This window comes from Gnatocerus cornutus, chromosome 1 (assembly GCF_029298725.1).
Source record: "Gnatocerus cornutus isolate USDA-ARS CGAHR chromosome 1, icGnaCorn1.1, whole genome shotgun sequence".
In the NCBI taxonomy this organism is placed as follows: Eukaryota; Metazoa; Arthropoda; class Insecta; order Coleoptera; family Tenebrionidae; genus Gnatocerus; species Gnatocerus cornutus.
In genome coordinates, this window is record NC_142233.1 from 31,587,092 (window position 1) to 31,606,009 (window position 18,918).

At 38.4% G+C, this 18,918-nt stretch overlaps 4 protein-coding genes across 10 annotated transcripts; 1 reads left to right on the forward strand and 3 right to left on the reverse strand.

Moving 5' to 3' along the window:
- On the forward strand, window positions 1–15,684 carry sona (sol narae metalloprotease). Of its 4 annotated transcripts, none has more exons than XM_088030263.1 (16): window positions 1–351; window positions 5,882–5,946; window positions 6,363–6,426; window positions 6,560–6,813; window positions 9,513–9,602; window positions 11,168–11,408; window positions 11,457–11,713; window positions 12,371–12,513; window positions 12,874–12,929; window positions 13,360–13,486; window positions 13,534–13,698; window positions 13,749–13,875; window positions 13,926–14,030; window positions 14,077–14,183; window positions 14,255–14,668; window positions 15,134–15,684. In XM_088030263.1, exons 2-15 carry the CDS (start codon window positions 5,887–5,889, stop codon window positions 14,664–14,666), a joined length of 2,208 nt encoding a protein of 735 aa, XP_087886389.1. In that variant the 5' UTR covers window positions 1–351; window positions 5,882–5,886; the 3' UTR covers window positions 14,667–14,668; window positions 15,134–15,684. The 4 variants fall into 4 exon arrangements, with proteins under 4 accessions (XP_087886389.1, XP_087886397.1, XP_087886382.1 ...); XM_088030271.1 differs by lacking the exon at window positions 12,874–12,929 and adding an exon at window positions 12,579–12,631 and having other exon boundaries at window positions 1–284; XM_088030256.1 differs by having other exon boundaries at window positions 1–284.
- Window positions 11,703–18,331, reverse strand: LOC148181682 (homologous-pairing protein 2 homolog). Of its 3 annotated transcripts, none has more exons than XM_088030331.1 (2): window positions 18,282–18,331; window positions 11,703–12,341 (listed from the first exon to the last, which is right to left on the reverse strand). In XM_088030331.1, exon 2 carries the CDS (start codon window positions 12,335–12,337, stop codon window positions 11,720–11,722), a length of 618 nt encoding a protein of 205 aa, XP_087886457.1. In that variant the 5' UTR covers window positions 12,338–12,341; window positions 18,282–18,331; the 3' UTR covers window positions 11,703–11,719. The 3 variants fall into 3 exon arrangements, with proteins under 3 accessions (XP_087886457.1, XP_087886450.1, XP_087886441.1); XM_088030324.1 differs by lacking the exon at window positions 18,282–18,331 and adding an exon at window positions 16,298–16,449; XM_088030315.1 differs by lacking the exon at window positions 18,282–18,331 and adding an exon at window positions 12,996–13,306.
- LOC148181683 (transmembrane protein 14C) lies at window positions 15,692–16,304 on the reverse strand. Its single transcript, XM_088030342.1, has 2 exons — window positions 16,117–16,304; window positions 15,692–16,065 (listed from the first exon to the last, which is right to left on the reverse strand). The coding sequence occupies exons 1-2, from the start codon at window positions 16,190–16,192 to the stop codon at window positions 15,812–15,814; spliced, it is 330 nt and encodes a 109-aa protein (XP_087886468.1). The 5' UTR covers window positions 16,193–16,304; the 3' UTR covers window positions 15,692–15,811.
- Window positions 16,478–18,424, reverse strand: Gclm (Glutamate-cysteine ligase modifier subunit). 2 transcript variants are annotated; one of them, XM_088030304.1, is made up of 6 exons: window positions 18,386–18,424; window positions 18,282–18,335; window positions 17,405–17,534; window positions 17,151–17,355; window positions 16,786–17,106; window positions 16,478–16,738 (listed from the first exon to the last, which is right to left on the reverse strand). In XM_088030304.1, exons 3-6 carry the CDS (start codon window positions 17,501–17,503, stop codon window positions 16,599–16,601), a joined length of 765 nt encoding a protein of 254 aa, XP_087886430.1. In that variant the 5' UTR covers window positions 17,504–17,534; window positions 18,282–18,335; window positions 18,386–18,424; the 3' UTR covers window positions 16,478–16,598. The 2 variants fall into 2 exon arrangements, with proteins under 2 accessions (XP_087886430.1, XP_087886419.1); XM_088030293.1 differs by lacking the exons at window positions 18,282–18,335; window positions 18,386–18,424 and having other exon boundaries at window positions 17,405–17,878.
- Between the last annotated feature and the right edge of the window lie 494 nt (window positions 18,425–18,918).

Genomic DNA, 18,918 nt, shown 5'->3' on the forward strand with positions numbered 1-18,918 from the left:
ACGATACTAAAACAAAGTCGTCTTAAGGTACCACAGTTCGACTCGCGACATTCTCAAAAGATGTAGAATAGGGCAAAAGCGCGAATTTTTTCTACACAAATTGGAGACGTTTCACTCGATCCGCTGCTTATCAAGCGTTAATTGCCGAAGAACTTTCTAATTTGAATTTCGCGATCAGTACTGATTTGTGTAGGAAAGTTCGGGATCCGCGACAATGACACTAATGTGTAAAGTGTAAGTTAGTGATCTGTGATAGTGACTGGGATACGGCGTTTCCACCAAAGGTAACCGGGAAATCTCCGTTTACATAACTGTCAAAGCTGCATCTCGGGTTCACGGTTTGATTCGAAAGTAAGTGAAAGGGAAATTAGACGTCTTGCTGGCATATATACATAATTTTACTCTGGCAAGACCAAAAATGCGCGAAAATCCCAAATCCGCATTGTCGACGAGATATCTACAAGGCAGTGCCCGCACTACTTTTACTTTCGAATCGATAGCAACAATCTCAAGTTTTGCAAGAACCCGATGAGGGTACCACTTACATCATTCACCCTCTGAACCCGAAAGAGAAAATGACCTTTAACACCTCTTCCGGACCAGAGATGCGCCTTACGAAACCAAACAAGAGAAATCAGCGATGAGCTTTGATTGCAATTTAATCACCCAAAAAAACTTCAATTGCTGTGAAATCTGGAGACCTTGTTGGCCACTCCTTCGTGCACCAATAGATAATTACCGTTTTTTCGATGGTGGTACCGGGTTCTGTATTTCACAAAGAAAAGCGTTGTTTTTGAAAAAAACGACAACGTAATCGAAAGAAAATTGGGCTTTTTGTGAAAATGGTTTTGTAATCTAATTGAAATTTTTAGAAAAGGAGTTTTTGTCGATGGCGAAACATGTCGTGGTGCTTTTTAACGAGTCGCGAGTTTGTAAGTCACGATGGGAGCATGATATGCGGAAACAGCGCAAAAATTAAAAAATTAGTCTGTCACCAAAATGTACCCATTGTATTTCTCATTACGTCACAATTACATTTTTCTGTATTGTTTTATGATGGTTACACCGACAGCTCCACTACACTAATCCAAACATACCATAAAATATCAATCGTAATAATAAATTAGTGATCCAAGATTTGATTTCATGGATAATTTTCGCATCAACGCTTGTTTCCTCATCGAAATCCAACCTGCCACAAATTTGGCCTTCCCATTGGAGTCCAATGGAACCAATTACACATTGTTTACAATGAGCTCACCTTCAGTGTTTACATCTTGGTTGGCACCAGCTCAAAATTACAGTGAAATTTCGTAACTGCTGACATTCGAACAGGATTGGTATTATTACACGTGCAACGGTTCTTGCCAATCACGTTCTCCGTGAACCGTAAAATTGAAAAACAATGTTAAAAGGAATGAAAAAATATTCAAAATATTCTTTTCACTTGTTTTATGGGCTATATAAAGGCCATTCTAAATCTATGAAATCGTTAGTATTCATTACCCACACTATACATTTGTGGTTTAACTGCAATTGTGGTTAATATTACTTGTAAAATTCTTAAATTCACTTCTTGGTCTTTGCAACTGTGTAAGAGCCGGAATTCCACGACCCTGAAAATTGACACAGGAAAAGCGTTTAGTAGGCCTTGCAGTGCATCTTTAGGTTGGCAGCCCTGCAACCTCAAACTGTCAAAAACTCAAGCAGATTTTCCAAAATTCCAAAACTGGAAGAATAATAAAATTTCATTCTTCCGACGTTTCGCAACCGTAAAGAGCATCTCCACTTCCCAGCCGCCTCGATTTAAAACCCACCAAACTCACTTCCATTTTCTAATCGCATTTAATTACCACTTTCTTCAATTCTCAGCGTTTAATTACCGAAAACGTAACTTTTCGACCAATCACCGCTTCGGCTGCTCATCCTTCGAATAAATGAAAGGCGCTCCGCGATTATTAATTCCGATAATACCAATCTTATATTTTCTAAATACCGTAATATCCTTACGTAAGAAAACAATAGCGCGTGGCAAAATTGCATGAGCTAAAAATGGGCGGAGTCGAATCGTTGACATACGAAATCAATATGACAAAGTGTGGAGACCTTGCTGGCTACTCATTCATCTATTTTTGTAGCAAACACCTGACATTGCGTTTTTTCTTTATTACCGTATCGAAGCATGTTTTAATGTTTTATTGACCCAAAAATCGATCGAAGGCTGATGGAAAAACCGATTTTGATCGACGAAAATCAGAAAAGGTCATAATTTGCAATAAGACATCTTTTCGTGTTACGTAAGAATTTATTAGCGGAAAATGGAGATTTTGGAGTAATATTATTTGCATAATGTTCGGATATAAGAGAAAGCAAGTTTTTGATGCAAGGTGCCCACTAACAGGAAATAATAATTATGCTGCGTTACAGAGGTTGATAACTTATTATTTTCGACTTAATTAGGCTAGAATTTTCATTTGAAAATTAGTGGTTTGGTTAGTAACAAGAACGGTAGAAAATCTGATCTAGTTATTTTCCTGTGTGCTAATTAACCATTCAGAGACTTTAATTGTTTGTGGAAACCTTCCCCGAGGCTTGGTATTTAAGTATCCACTCTGTATATTCATTTAAAACAAAGAGAAAGGTTCCAATAAAATTTTCAAATTAAATTTAATCAAAAGAAAGGTCAATTTTAATCGAGCGCTTTGCTATAGTATGGTGCCCACAAACGACTTCTGTGACTACGGTACTAAAAATATACTACGTCTGAGCGAGTTTTATGGTGGTGCCCTAAAACGAGGAGAAATTGACCCATATATGGGACCCAGTTGTGGGCAAATGAATATATCAATCCATTGTTTAATGAGCCGCAGACATTAAACCAATTATATCCATTATGGAGCAATTTAAACTTAATTGCTTTATAAAAACTAAAACAAATTCCTATGGAAATAAGAAGACGAGAATCAAAGCTCCCATATGATCGGAAAAAACGCCACAAAGCTGCTAGTCACTGAAAAATCTAATTTTAAAAAAGATGAGTGATGTATCTACATAGACATATAAAAATCAGTAGTTACAACAATCTGATAAATTCCTCGATTATGTAAGAACACATCCAAAGGTTAATTCTCTCCAAGTACTCACATTAAAATTCAAATGAATATTTTTACGTCTCCTAAACTGCGATTTCTTTAAGTTAGCCGGAGGTGCAGTACGCGGATTCGAAATTTCTTGTCACGATCTGTATCAAAATCTAGATCCGTGTGCTCCTCCCAATTTTGTAGCTACAGGCTGTTCAATATGTGACTGGGTTAGGTTGAGGTGTCGCAAGCAAACAAATAGACCAATCCGGTTGAAAATTTTTACGAAAAGCTCAGTAATTGTATACTGAGAGAAACCTTCATTAAAACACCATATAACTGTCTCGTGACCTGCAAATGAGTATGCAAAAATAGGGCGTGGTCTTGATAAATGTGGTCTTTGAATACTTTAGCCGTTTCATAATCGGATTTTATAACAGTTAAAAGAAACGGAAATGTAACAACACCATGGCAAGGTCATCGGTTGTTTTCTAGCCAGAAGTTGGAAATTGGACAAACCACGATATGGTACGATTTTCATTACCATTAAATTTGAACAGCCAATGCCAATGGCGATGTTAATCGATCACTTTTGCTTTTCAACTTTCATATGAGAGCCATTCACTTTCGTTCGATCCAATTTTCTAACTTCGATCTCAAAGTTCCTATAATGTAGCAATAGCGATTGACACATCAAAAACCAAACAATAACAGGCCTACAATCGCAGGAAAGTTAAGTTCAACCATTGTCATAAACCTTGTATTAATTACGGTATAAGCAAGTTTCACTCAACGGGTTTGTATGTAAAAAAAGCGTAAAGCGTTACAATTACGTTTAATGCGCGGTATTAGTTAACGTTAATTGTGAGGTAACACAAATTTGGTAACGCTTTGTGGAAGAAATTCGGCATTTTCTTCCAACTTTCGGTTTCCATCAGTTTTTCGCTAATGAGGAAACGAGAGCGAAATTTATGCTGGAGGCCATCCACATGTTTTGGTGATCCTCAAGAAAGTGTCTATTTCTGGCCCATGGAATCATAATTCGGTACCGCTTTTATCAGATACCTTGAACTGAATGTTAAGAGAAATTTGAATAACACGGAGATTTTTTACTTGGCGACCTGCATCTCCATAAACACATTTCACACGATAAAAACGTCAGAAGGCTCGGGAATTTGAAATCGGTTGGTACCTCTGATTGTTATCTCGAATTAATTGTTTGACAGTTTGAGGTTAACGTATCAACGATGACTGGTTGATAACAGAAACGTGGAAAAGTGCAACGGCGACTAGGCGCCGTTTAATTTCGATTACAAGACACTTTTACTTTGCTTTCGGGTTACAATAAGATAAACGACGAAATCAAAGAAATGAATCATTCAAGTTAAAATGAGTCGTTGAACTCTTTGTGAAAACAACAATAATGAAGCCAATCAATTGATCAAACAAACAAATCGTTGAAGGGGACAGATGTAACCAAATTCTATCGAAGAGTATTCTAATGCTAATTGATTGAAAAGGAAGTGATAATTTCTTCTGATCAATGAAATGATCAAAATGTAACTGTTGCAGTGATTAAAAATCATGGGTCTAGTGAGCATTGTATTTTTTTTACATTGGTAGGACTGTTATTTATTATTATTACTTGACAACTATTTTGAGGCAACGAAATTTTGGTTGTCAATTTAAGATTAACCAGCCGACATTTAGAACGATCTTTCTATCTTCACAGCCTACTTAGAAAAAGTCATTTATTTCACACTGCCTACTATTATGTGATCCATTAAATTTCCATTTTAGGCAGGCAATGCATTCTGAATGTAAGTCGTCTTTTTGCTCGCAAACTGTCAAAACTAACTAATATTTAGTGGTCATACGTCAAAACTGTGGTGGTGTTAGTTACGATCAGAAATTTTTTTCTCAAAGCCTACTGCGAATAGAAATTTAATGGACCACCACATGATAATTAAACACTTCAGTCATAAAAAAGATTAAATTGTGCCAGTTAAACTGTCATCACGTCAAATAAAATGAAATCAGTTTTAAAGCTCAGTGAAAACGCTAAAATTGACAGGTGATGGAAAAAACTCGCCGTTTTTGGAAGATGAATGTTGGCAGTTTTTACGTCAAAATGTTTTTTTGACAGTGTGAGTGACATGCCAAGTTGTCAAATTCAATGAATACCAACATGCAAAATGCAAATCAGCCTAGAGTTGCCACAGTTGGGACTAATTAAACTCAAGTATAGCTTAAGTAACTGATGTTAATTCACCGGATTCAGTTTCACCAGATGTTCTAGAGAAAATTGAATTAAACCATTGAGAATATGTTAAATAAAAGTATTTAACAGTGTACTCGGGGAGAAATATGATCATTTAGAAGATCGTGATCGTTTTTTACTAATTTGGATTTAAATTACAAAGTTTTAAAGGTTGTATCCTAATTACCGTAATGGCTCTTGTAGCTAAAAACATTAATCAAAATTTGTATACAACTTTTTCTTACGGACTTTACAAACCCAAACATTCTTTCACCTCAAATTGAAGGTAGATTGACACCGTTAACATTTACTGCCAAATGTCAAAACTGAAAGTACCCATCATGCAGAGATAAATTTAGTAACGCATTGTTTCAACTCGTAAAGCCCCGAAAAAACGCAATTTCTAATTGAAGCTTTGACAGTTATCACTCCGCCAAGTGACACTGACGCAATTTCCCAATAACTGACGTAAATTCACACATCGTCTTTACACAACGCGAAAAAAATGTGTAATCATTCTAATTGTTGGTTTTGTCTACAGGAAGAATGAACGGCCAACTCGTACTCTTGGTCACCTCATTGATGAGCGCATGTGCCACTTATGACGTAAGTAAGACATCAGGAGGAAAGTGAACACGCCTTTAATATCGCGACCTTGCTGATTTCTTGATAAGTGCAAGAAATTGAAAAGTGAGTTCGTAACAAAAGAAACCTTGGTCAAACGAAACTTGATGTTTTAACGCAGCACTTTGGAGATTTCGACGATGGGTCGAGACAGGAAACCGGAAGTGGCTCAAATCGATATTTGATATTTTTAGACACCAAAGCGGAAGGAAATTAACAAATGAATAATTATACACCAACTTTACAAGTATTATCATTACGCGCGTGGTAATTGTTGCATGAGAATCATCTACTTTCCAATTACAAAAAAAGAAATTTAATAAAACTGAGCCGTAACATGTGCATTGTTGGAAATACTTCCTCGTGGATTTAGGTTTGATGTTTTTTTTACGTTCCAGATTCATAAGTTGATGACAGTGGACGAAATCAAGAGCACGTTTCACGTAGACCGACACGATTTAGGTGAGTTGAGGCATTGTTATTCCTCAGACGCTGAAGAACTATTAAACGTTGCGACAACGTCAGGGTCGCTAAGTATTAATACAGACCCACCGTGCGTGGAAAATTAAATATCTCAAAATTATTCTTCTTGCAGTTCCCGACTATGAAGTCGTACCCATCCACCACCTGCTGCGCCGTGAAATCTCCCTAAAACCGTCACCAGAAAGCGACAACCTCATTGACACCGACTCCCCCAAGACTCAACTGAAACTCAAAGTCTTCGGGAAGGACCTAAACCTCACTCTTGTACCAACACGGGGGCTCTTCAGGAAAAACAAATTGAAGATTTGGACTGTGGAGCCCAACGCCACTGCCCAACATGGTGTTGAATATATTGAATTACCAGAGGTGAGTTGCTACCGTACCATCGAATTTCAATGGTTACTCTCAACTTTAAATCGGGCAAAACGGTTGCACCTTTCACTTCTTCCATTAAATTGAAGAATAATGGCGCCGTTTCCTTATCGCTGAGAAATCAAGCTTTTACGATAAAGACAGTGACGTTCGTTGGTTCCAGTCTGGTGTCCTTGTTAGGAATATTTATAAGATTAAGATGATTTAAAGTTGTCACTTGAAATAACAATGATGGTACTGTTGGGTTAAATGAAATATGTGCTTTTTATTCACTGTAACCTTTGGTTTTATGGGTAAATGGGTGTGTTTTCGGTTCCCTTGACGCTGTTTTGAAAAACATACTTCTCTGTTATTTTAATTGTTAGTGGTTTTTAATAAAGTGGAACGAAACGGAAGTAACAATTTAAATAATTCAATTCCTCATTAAATTTCATTGTAAATACTCGCTTCCTGGTGCATATAATTAAAAATTAAAAGTTAATCGGCAATTTACACACATGTTAGTATCAAGTGTCATTTTAAATCTCGATTATAGCTTGTAATTTTATCTTAATTTGACTATTCAAATGGTAATTTGTAATCTGGGTTCAAGTGAAATATCATGTCAGCGCGAATTTATTGAGAATGGTTCTGACAAGGCCGAAACAGGTTTGCAGTTGAAAAACAATGGAAATTATGGTCGTCCTTTGAATGAATTTTTACAAGTGTTGTCCTTCTTAACAAATTAGACATAATTGCTGTTAAAAATAATTTTAAATTTCGCGCCACTGATCTTAAACTGACATTTAATGCAAGACGAATTGATTTGTAGTTACAACAATCTGACTAGGATTACCAACTTCTTTGTGAAACTCCTGTCAGGTTAACCACCTTGTTACCAATTAATCCCCTAACCATCAAAAATCACCAAAAACCACCATAACCGTCAAATTAAGTTTCTAACGAAAAAAAAATGCTAATGCAACTAAATTTCGCAAATCAGTTGAATAACAACTAGTGCAATTAAAGTAAGCCTTTACAAGTATTTCCTCAAATAAGACTCCAACTTGTCGAACAAGTTACAAGTAATTTAAAGGACACCCATCTCCGGTAGCCCGCGGAGGTAAAAAATTTTTGTTTACTTAAACTACGTTTTCGTACCATCGAAGGACAATGGATGTCGTCACGCCTGTGAGGTCGTTTTTTTCCTGTCGATTTTACAGTAGCTTTGGAGTGTGACAGCAGGATAAGAGGTAACCGGGAGTAGTTGACTGTTTCCACAAAAAAAAAGAAAAAGCGCGGAATTAGGGAATCCCCACTTTCTTCAGTTTTGTGACAATGACATTGAGGAATCAGACTCGTAACTGTTGACGGATTATCTTAACAAGATTAACAGAAATCATCTTCAAAATCCCGTCAATGCCGATAAATCCCAACTAGGTCAGCGAATTAGCTAACCGCTTTCACTCTTGTGACTACTTAGTATTTAAGGATTATCCCAAAAAGAAATGAAAATGGTTCATGGTTCGGTCAAGGCTCCGTTGTTCGTTTATTTTGGGTGGAGGCGTGATAGACCTTCGATTTCTTTTGTTTTGTCGACACCCTCTATTTCTGTAACAAGTACAATAAAACAAACTGTCACGGATTTTATAACAGTCACACGATGAAATCCATTGTTCTGCAATTTGGACGCTAATTAATGGCGAAAATAAACCTAATTTCGTAATGTGGTGGCGCTCGGACAAAACTAGCCTGTAGTAACACGATACTTCAATAGCACTGAAATCTGGGACGATAAGTGGCTTCGCAGTGTATTATATTCATTTTAATTAACTGGTAATTACCGGTCGCTGAAAAATTACGACATTACACACGCATTGCAGAAAATTGCCGAATTACTGTTGCCATGATCTTGACACTTTTAAGCAGGTGCAAAAAAATAGGTATGATGAATCGCTAATCGGTAATAAATTATGTACTTTGCGGATAATTAATAGCCTTGTTGGAATCAGGTGGCTATGGACCCGGGTTATGTCACACTAATTTTCTGTATATTAATTGTGGGCAGGCCCGGGACTAGTGAATTATGGCCCATCAGGCGCCAAATGTGGATTTTGATAATAAAAATGTCTCAAGTTACCAGGCGATGCTATTTTTTTAAAACGTAGGTCGTAGAGATATAGCAAATGACAAATGTGTTGTCAACTGCCACATTTGTTCATTTTGTTATGAGTTTTATTATAAATTTATTGATAATATGGCGCCTTGTCGACTGAATCGAATTACCGCGTTTCGGTTAAACTGTCAATCAGGCAGTCAGGGTTGCCAACACATTTCTATTTTTAAGCGCATTTTAAGTTTCCATTGTTGAAAATAGAGCAACAATAAAGAAAAAAACTAGACACCTGTTTAATCAAGGTCTGAAATGAATGAATAGTACGGGATCTAGATAAAAAAATAAAACTCGATGACATTTGGCAAGAAATGTGGTTCTTTTTGTATGATTTTATAGTATCACTTCTACATTCAAGCATATTGTTAAGACCCACTAACCTTGTATAGAAAATTGCATTAATAAATATTTAAAAAATCCGGATCTATTATTATGTAAAAACGTCAAGACAAGAAAGATGATAATAAAAATAATAATAGATGTATTGTTAATTTGATGAGTCAATCCGGTCCTGGATTTTAATATTTTGTTTTGTTTGCAGACTGATGATGAGGACATTGGGGACATTTACCAAGACGAGGAGCACCAAGCGGCAATTCTCCTCCGAAACCTAAACGATACCGTGATTGTGGTAAGTCTTGGCAAACCTTGGCCTTTATGTCGTTTTGCGTAAAAGTAACCAACGGCAGGCAAATTGCGATAATTAAAATTACTAATCGAGCATGATATTGCACAACAAAGCGATCGGTTCTACAAACGTCAAAGTGGGCCGAAATTTCCATACCGGCATGAAAGCAAGCAAGTAATTGTAACAAAAGTACCTAGCTGTAATAAAAAAGCGGGAAAATTCGAGCCGGAGAATGGCATTTACCAGCCAAGGCAATAAACAATCGGACAGGAAACGCGTTGCACAAATAAATGTCACAGAAAGTGAAAATGCATAACACGCTTTTTGTCTGAGATAATTCGGTGAATTGGAACTATTATTGACATTTCGTGATGATGAGACTGTTGCGTAAGAGATCGGTGTTCTCACGATGCTTTTTGGACGACTTTTGAACTTATGGGAATTTAATGGGGACTCGGGTAATTATTTCATCAGAGGTTTAATTGTGAGGTTCGAGAAAGAGAGGTGATGGCTGGTTTTGTTAATCATGTAATTTGTAAACTGAAGACCAAAAAGGTTAATCGATGCGATCTCCGGGTCATTTTTTAGGTTTTGTGTCTGATGGTATTATAATTTGATTATTAATGGGGCGACTAAACACGAAATTGTCAACAGTTTTACAATTTCGGTTTTCGCGCCTTCTTCTACACCTACTGAAAGGTATTAACCTCACATTTTAGTGAGTGTGGCGTTAAATGCACAACGAATTGACATCGGCGAACATAACAACCAGTGATGTGCATCACTGCAAATCACAACAAATGCTCAAAATAAAAATACACCTCAGATTGTGTTTTGAAATGGCTTTGTCCTTCCATAAAAAATAGTCACTAGAAAGTCATAATTACTCAACATTCCAGAAGTAACCGTGCCACATTTCTGACTACAGTAACGGCTCTAATCACGTAATCATTGTTCCTATCACACCCATTAAAGTTGTAATTTTCCCGAACACAATCCCCAAAAATCGGTGCGAATTGTCATCACAACAATTAATCCGTCATCGCCTAATCACAGAAATAAACAATTACAAGAGTGTGAGGTCGCAATCCATCAAAAACGCACTCTTTATCTCGGTCAAGGCGAAGACGCTAAAATCGCATTGTCAGAAGAATCGGGCGAAAAAATCCGCGTTCTTCGCGAAGACGAAGCCTTCACTTATTCGCCGTGACTTTTGACGATCTGTAGTGTTTAATTTATCTCATTTTGTCGCGATTCAAGATCTGTTGATGTAAGCGCGACCCTTGGTCAAGAAAGTCCTTGAACTTCCTCGTAAGCCCATGGGTTGGGCGATGGACCCGGGTCAATGATGATGAGCCATAAAATAAATCGGTCAAGAGACATTTCGGCGTGTGAAAAAAAGAACAGCGATGATGTAACGTGCGAATTAGAAAAACAATCGTTTTCAGTGGATTTAACAGGTGGTCACGGATGGCATAAATTTGCGGCTTAGGAGAAGACAAATTGGTTGATTTATGGCGCTGAATTATTCAAACGTTGGTTGAACTAACGCGAAATTTCTCTTACAGGAGGGCAGTATTGGGCCCAACATCGTCATTCGGCCCATTCCTCCCAGACTTAGCAAGAAAGAAACGAAAGAAAAGCCGAGTGATGATGACGAAATGTTCTTGGACGCTGATGGAGAGCTCAGCTCGGAAGTTGCAATCGACACGGGGTTGCCTATTAAAAGGAAAAAGCAGCAAATCCAAGGCCATCGACATATCGTGTACAAAAGAAACGGAAATCAAGAAGATACAATGAGCGATTACGGTAAGCAACGTTCATTTGCATGCCAGCATTATTTTTACGCTTGTTTAGCCTTCATGGAGCCCGACCACTTGGCCAAAAGACACAAAAGGAACGTGAGAACAAAAAGAACGAAACGAGAGGCTCCTTATACAATCTACCCTGAGATTCTAGTCATCGTAGACTATGATGGATATAGACTCCACGGAGGAGATAACCTCCAGATCAAGAGGTATTTCGTCTCGTTTTGGAATGGAGTGGATATGAGGTACAAGTTGCTTAAAGGACCGAAAATAAGGATCTCGATCGCTGGGATCATTATCAGTAGAGTAAGTTTATTTTATTTGTACCTTAATTTTAAAGTTCGCGTCCTCGTCGGTTTCCAAGCCGATTTCCTGAAGAAGATGCTTCTTGGTCTTTGGGTAGTTCTCGAAGATAGCCTCGACCATATCCATGCATAGTCTCTTCCGCTTATTGTATTCTTTAAGAACGTGACGGTAATCCTTCTCGATTTTCTCTCTGTCAGTTTTCTGATACTTTTCACCTTGGAAGCCTTCAATTTGCATCTGAAGATCTTTAATCTCCTCCTCAAGGCTTTCTTTCTTCTCAAAAATCTGTTCTTTTGTTAACTTCCCTTCAAACTCCTTCAATTCCAAGGTTTTTTTCCCAAGCTGCTCTTCAACCTCTTTGAGCTTGAGCGCCAAACCCGTACTTTGACGCTCCATTTCGAAGATGTTAGAATTGACCTCCTTCATCGGAAGTGATGTTTTTTGGGCCACACAGTAGATTTTCTGCTTCCCACAGTTTTTTTCAATGACTTGGTTTTGTGCAACGAGCTTGTTAAGCGTTGCAACCACTTGACTCTTACCGAGTTGTTGATTGAGACCCTGGACGATGTCGTTCACGGTGAAAGGTCTGTTGCGCTCCGACAAGAACTCGAGAACTTGGTCCATGGCACTGTAACAAGAAAACATTTGATTTTTTAGGGTCGGGACGCTACGCCGTACTTGGAACGTAATCGCGTAGGGCGCGACGCCATCGACTCCGCCGCCGCCTTGACGGACATGGGGAAGTACCTCTTTAGAGAACGCCGCCTACCAGTTTACGACATCGCCGTAGCGATCACAAAGTCAGTATTCCCTCAAAACTTCCCTTTTTCCTTCGGTTTGTCCGTTTTTAACCACTTTGACTTAGGTACGACATGTGTCGACGTCGCAAAGGCGGGCGCTGTACCAAAGGAACGGCCGGTAAAGCACATTTCACACTGTTTAAAGCTGCGTGTACATTGCTGGTACTAACTCGGATCAATTACGACATCTAGGTCCGGACTAATCGTTCTAACTTAATGTCTGACAGGCAAAAGTGCCAGTGGTGTTTTTTGTTTATTAATTGTCTCTTAGGTGGAAGCAGGAGCGCAGGAGTAAATAACAATAATACAAATTATACACACAGATTTACACTTGTCGATGACCGGGTATGTTTTTTGCAGACTAGACATGTGCAGAAGGTCGTACCCCAACGATGTTTGCAATCGCGGCACGGCAGGTACGAACAATCAACGCACGATCACTGTAGTTTCCGATTCAAAAATGTAGTTCTTGTGGCACGTACCGTTCTATCGACATTGGTTTCACTGATCTGTATTTCTTAGATCCATCACACTCCGACGACACCTTTGGGCAAGGCGTTTGGGGGTGGCGGAAAATTTTAGTTAGGTAGTACTTAGATCATTCGACTTTCTGCGTCATTTCCATACAGTCCGCAGTGATTTTGATCCACACATCATCATATCTCGAGACAGTAGTTCTAGTTACACCACATCCAGATCCAGACGTCTTGTCTCCACTCTACTAACCAACTAATTCATTTAACAAAACTAACCCTACTGATGGTTCGAGTTTGGAACTGCTTGTAGCCTCGTCTGGTGATGGCCGCTGCTCGCGTAGTTCTCCACTAACTAGGAAAAAATTCACAGGTTTCGCGTACGTAGGTGGAGCTTGTGTCGTCAACAAACGCCTGGAGAAAGTTAACTCCGTCGCCATAATCGAAGACACTGGTGGTTTCAGCGGGATAATCGTCGCAGCTCACGAAGTTGGCCATCTGTAAGAACCTCAACCCTTAAAAGGAATCATAATAACTGTTTTCGTAGATTGGGGGCGGTGCATGATGGCAGCCCTCCACCCTCGTACCTCGGGGGCCCTGGTGCCGAGAAGTGCCAATGGACCGATGGGTACATCATGTCGGATTTGAGACACACCGAACGCGGGTTCCGGTGGTCTCCGTGCAGTGTTTCGAGTTTTCATCATTTCTTAAAGTGAGGCGGGAACAAAACCGAGTTGCATACATTACTTTTTCTTGTTGTAGTGGTGACACTGCAACGTGCCTCTACAACGTTCCTCATGAAGACGACAGCCTTCCAAGGGTCCTCCCTGGAAAGCTTCTGACCCTTGACGCTCAATGCCGGCGAGACCGTGGCACGAGCGCTTGTTTCGTACGTTGTTTTTGCACCCTCAGGCACCTCTCTAATACCTGCTATTACAGAAAGATGATAGAGTGTGCGCCCAACTCTTCTGTTTTGATGCCGGAAGTGGCTACTGCGTAGCGTACCGTCCGGCCGCCGAAGGCTCCCCGTGCGGCGATGGACAGGTGAGTACTCCCCCCACGTGGTAGATGTTTTCACAGTTCTTTGCAGTATTGTCTGAATGGAAGGTGCGTGGCCGAGCACGAGAACATAATCCCTGATTACACTCAGAATACGCCTTCTTACATCAGGAACGGAAACAACCAGGGTCGGCCATTGTAAGTACATATCATTGCCGATTACCCGTCTTTGTTACCAACACGATTAACATGATTTACACTTAAAACAGGTTTCACGAGGACGAAGAGGAAACGCCACATTTTTACAATGATTACACAACACACCCCTATAATCCGACTCAGCCCCCTTACAACCCTTACACGACCCCCCAGCGATACTTTCAATTTTCGACCACGAGGTCTCCTTATGATTTCAATCATTTTACTCGGCATTACACGAGTCAAACTCCTTTTCAATCCACAAGAAACTACTTCGGTCAAACCACCCCTAATCCTTATGTTGGTAATTATTATCAGTTGAGACAACAGACTACTAAGAATCCGTACGATTTCGCTAATTTTGGAAGAAATACGTACGATATTAACAATAACGACCTCAAACGCTCCTATAATCCTGCCAGTTATTTCAGCGATAGTAGCAATGTAAGAAATAAAAGCGCAGTCATAAATAGGGGAAGATAAGGGTAAGACAATTACGTCACACGTCATCTTGTTAGTCGTCGTGATTAATCAGCATGATCTTCATTTAGTATTCTTCCTGTAACGTGTATTCATGACTCTTTAAATCTGTTCTTTGTTCAGACGTGAAAGTTCCACTTTCCCCTTCGATTCCTTTAGAAGTAAATTTTATTGTCTTGAATTATTGCGCTATTAACACAGACCATAGACTTCTTACACTCTGTTCCTTTTCTTCCGTTTTTAACGAAGAAATGCCAAGACACTTTTGGTTCTTATTCTTGGTACTCAATTTCGAAAAACACTGCGCCACCTGTGGGTATTCTAATCAACTGCTTTAAGAATCGATAAAAAAAGACTTAAGCAGTGTTTAACTTATCTGCAAGATGGCGCAAATCTTCCCCATACCTTTACATTTACTTTTTTCTGTTTCTTATTCATTTTTACCATGTTCTTACTATGAACTTTTCCAGTTAAAACGTGGCTACAGCTAGCGCCCCAGCGCGGATCGATACGTAACTAAAGGTGTGTCCACGAACGAACCCGATTGGACGGTTTAGTGCCTTAATCACGTGATGAGCGACTTTGTTTATAAACGGACTCGACTTATTCTTAAATTAATAGTAGCTTTAGTATTCTAATAGTGTATTTCTTTTAATGTAATGTAAATAGTGTGTATCTTTATATACTGCCAATTTTTCATAGCATCATTAGACCACGCTTTGGACTGACATCACCGCGATCAGTCGCGTTTGCCTTTCGTCACGTGGCCTGGAGCGTGGCGTGTGATTGGTCGTTTTTAAGAATGTCCATCCCATTAGCGTTACGCCCATTAGAACATTGTGATTTATTTATGTACTGTACCATATATCAAGGCAGAGTGCAATTTGTATTTTTAGGACAAAATTTTTACATTGTTTGTTATTTAAAAATAATAAAACTTGAAAACCCGGTGAAATCGTAGTTCCTAAAAAATGTAAATTATGTATTCTACCCGTGTAAAAATATATGTTTACAATTAAAACTCCCTGGCCACAAAAACCATTTATTAAACAAAATATTCAGAAGACAACTTTTAGCCCTTAAAAATAATGGATTTGCCACATTTTAATACCTACAATCAAGGGAAGACCTACAAGGAAGCTTAAAACTTATGTAACTTTTCTGTCTGTCAGCCCTGCGGCCTTCAGGGCTATACGAACTATCATGACTCCAGATAACGCGCAGACAACTCCTGCCGGCATTATTTTACCTGAATTGTAGAATCTGTACCCCATAACTCCGGCTAATATGGAGCTTGTTACCAATTGTACAGAGTAGTTCGCGGGGTCTTGACTGACTTGGTAGGCCCCGTAAGCCAAGGCACCCCCAAACAACAACCCGGCAGCCAGAGAAGGGATAGACCCTGTATATAAACAAAAGCAAGTCGTTTTTGTGACATAACCTCAAAACAAACCTGCTCTGTAATAGCCGAGGATGCCTCCAGCGGCCACAGCCCCGGCATAAATAAAACCGGGAAGATCAACGGGCATTTTTGGTGGAGTTTATCACACTAATGCGCGAGATACAAAGTAACGATTGACAGGCCAATTGACAGATGACGTTCCAAAATGGGACACTTATTTAATTTTGCTTACCTCATTGCGTGGTTGTAATCAGTTTCCGATTTGTTTTGATAATGAGATAAGACGATTGTTTGTTTCTTCAAGGCGGAAAAAAACACGATATATTGGGGTTATGTTCACAATTGACATTTAAGGAGAGGTGGTTAAGGTACCACAACCGGTAAAGAAAAGTGTTGCCGGTGAGGCAAACCGTGAAAAATAAAACATTTATTGAAAAAGCTCACAAAGCAAGAACTGGGTGAAATCACAATAACATTAATACTGCACTAAAAAGTGTGCATTTTGATCCCTATTACAAAAACTTAAATGCATTTTAATTGTCACCTAAGCCTATCAAGTAGCCTTTGGAACAAAGAACTCCCCTACATTTGATGTGGACCAAAAAGCGTGAAACCCAATTTAATGATAAAGAAACACCCAAAGCACTTTGAATTGCGCTTTTAGTTAAAATATCTGGAAAAAAAAACAGTTTTTTGGGGCTTTCTGTGGAGAATACATACCACTGGGATCACTGTGAGTCAACAATTGAACATCATGCTCCTTACAGAAGCTTTGTAGAGTCGGGGGCACCACGCAACACGTGGACAAATTAATTTGTATAATAGAAGGCTTAATAGACGCCCAATCAAAAATACTTTTAAAAGTCTCCTCCTCAACGTCTGCCAATCCGATTTGCGCTATCTTTTCGTTCTTAACGTAGTCTTCAAGGACATTCCACATTTTTTTGAGGCTGTTAATGTCATCTCCAGACTCCACAATTTTGTCTTTTTTAAATTGCAAAATCACGTTTTGTAATGAGGGCACATTCAGTGTTGCAAACCCTACAAAAAAAATAAAATCTCCAAAGGACCTTAAAAGTACCAACCTTCTTCAATCGCCTCCTGTATAAAAATCTTACTGTCATTATTAAGAAACAGCTTCAGACCGATTTTCAGGTCAGCTAAAGACTGTTCTGCAATTTTAGCCTTGAGGTCATCAGTTGATCTGTGGATAAAAAGCTTGCTATTTGGCGTGGGGGCCACTTCACTACTTTTAAACTCTTTTACTGTGATATTTATGGCTTTAATGAGCTACAAACTTTGAGGTTACTCCCTAGAAAAGATTTATAACAAGATTTACCTCCTCAGTGGGGTTTAGGCCCGATTTCCTTGTAATGTCGTTGAGTGAAAGGATATTCCCTGTATTTATGACACATTTTTTATGACCCCCAAACTCCATACTTGCAACGACTTGTCCACTCAACTGCACACTTACAAATGACTAATGAGTTTATCTTGTTGTTCTTTATATCATGATTACGCAATTTTGCTCAATTATTGAAAAAGAGGAGCTGCGTAGTAAAAAGTGAGGTTAGTTGTGATGCAATCTTCGGCCCGAATCAATGACACAGCAAATAATTAGTGTTCCGTTTCCGGGGCAAAAACTGTAAAAATCTAGGGAGGACTTGGAAATTCCCTTGAAAATCGGAGAACTATCACGTTCGCCGCCAATCTTGACATTGACATTGACAGGTTGCGTTAATTAAAATTGCAATAACACTGAATGTAGTTAAGAAAATGTAATAAATTGTAATTATAGAACTATTAAAATGAGATGTTTCGCGGTTTTAAACCAATAAAGTGGTTTTGAACTAAAAAAACACGTAGGGGGAGTGAGAGTAAGGTGACCCTTTGGCCACGATTGAAACCTTTTTTTTCCAAACCAATTAGTTTTTTAATTGGATGTTAATTTCGAATGCAAATTCGCACGTGATTTCACTGACATTTGTTTTTGCCATTATGTAATGTAAATTTGTTCATACCATTTTTAATTTCAGCATCGTTAAATGTAACTTTTAATTACATATTCCTGTCTGTTGGTTCAGGATTTATACGAATGTATTTGCTATAATAAGAAAATGTTGCATTTTCATTAGTTTTGTTAATTGCGTTGGTTTTCTCTTATATAATTTACGATTAAATGTCATTTTGATTAATGTAGTGTGTTTTTTCCTCACCTTGTACTTTTCTAATTTGCTGCGTTTTGCCTCTTCACACAGTTAACAACTGAACTGCAAAAAACAAAGACAAATATTACAAAACCTCTCAAAAAAAATAATACCAAGTGTAATATTTTTACGTAACATCAATGTTATTACAAGTTATTTGCACTTTTGATGCTTGGTGGATCCCAACATACCATTTTAAAAAATTTCACCCATCTAATTTTTATATAGGCAAATTTTAGCCAATTAGTATATAGAGAGTTGCCTATATTCCTATATTCCTATAAGCATTATTTATACCTATCTTTAGTCCTATGATTAGAAAATTTTCAGTACTTCAATAAAAAAAAAGATAATTAATATATCTTACATTTTCAGACACTTGAATTAAAAAATAACCTAACGTAATAAAAATTGGCCTTCCCTTCAACTACAATTTTTTGTTTTGGTCCCGTTATTAGTCTCAAGCCACTAGATTTGCAATTTTTGGTTTAAATAATGACGTTATTGTTGGCATGATACTTGTAAATTCAGAAACGACGTGATCAACATTTAAATAAATCCACAGCCTACTCCACTCTCTTTTTTTTACGTTGAAATTAGATATTAAATGAAGGTGGCTTGGTGTCCGTCTTATCTTCTCACTATT

Bases quoted from the DNA above. Each gene is read 5' to 3' on its own strand.
- Gclm (XM_088030304.1), bottom strand. From the start codon at position 17,503: ATGGAGTTTGGGGGTCATAAAAAATGTGTCATAAATACAGGGAATATC. The intron at 17,356-17,404 runs GTAAATCTTGTT...CAAAGTTTGTAG, and splicing joins GCCTAAACCCCACTGAGGAG to CTCATTAAAGCCATAAATAT. The intron at 17,107-17,150 runs GTTGGTACTTTT...TTTTTTTTGTAG, and splicing joins ACAGGAGGCGATTGAAGAAG to GGTTTGCAACACTGAATGTG.
- sona (XM_088030263.1), top strand. From the start codon at position 5,887: ATGAACGGCCAACTCGTACTCTTGGTCACCTCATTGATGAGCGCATGT. The intron at 9,603-11,167 runs GTAAGTCTTGGC...TTTCTCTTACAG, and splicing joins TAAACGATACCGTGATTGTG to GAGGGCAGTATTGGGCCCAA. The intron at 11,714-12,370 runs GTAAGTTTATTT...TTGATTTTTTAG, and splicing joins CTGGGATCATTATCAGTAGA to GGTCGGGACGCTACGCCGTA.
- LOC148181683 (XM_088030342.1), bottom strand. From the start codon at position 16,192: ATGCCCGTTGATCTTCCCGGTTTTATTTATGCCGGGGCTGTGGCCGCT. The intron at 16,066-16,116 runs GTTTGTTTTGAG...GTTTATATACAG, and splicing joins CCTCGGCTATTACAGAGCAG to GGTCTATCCCTTCTCTGGCT.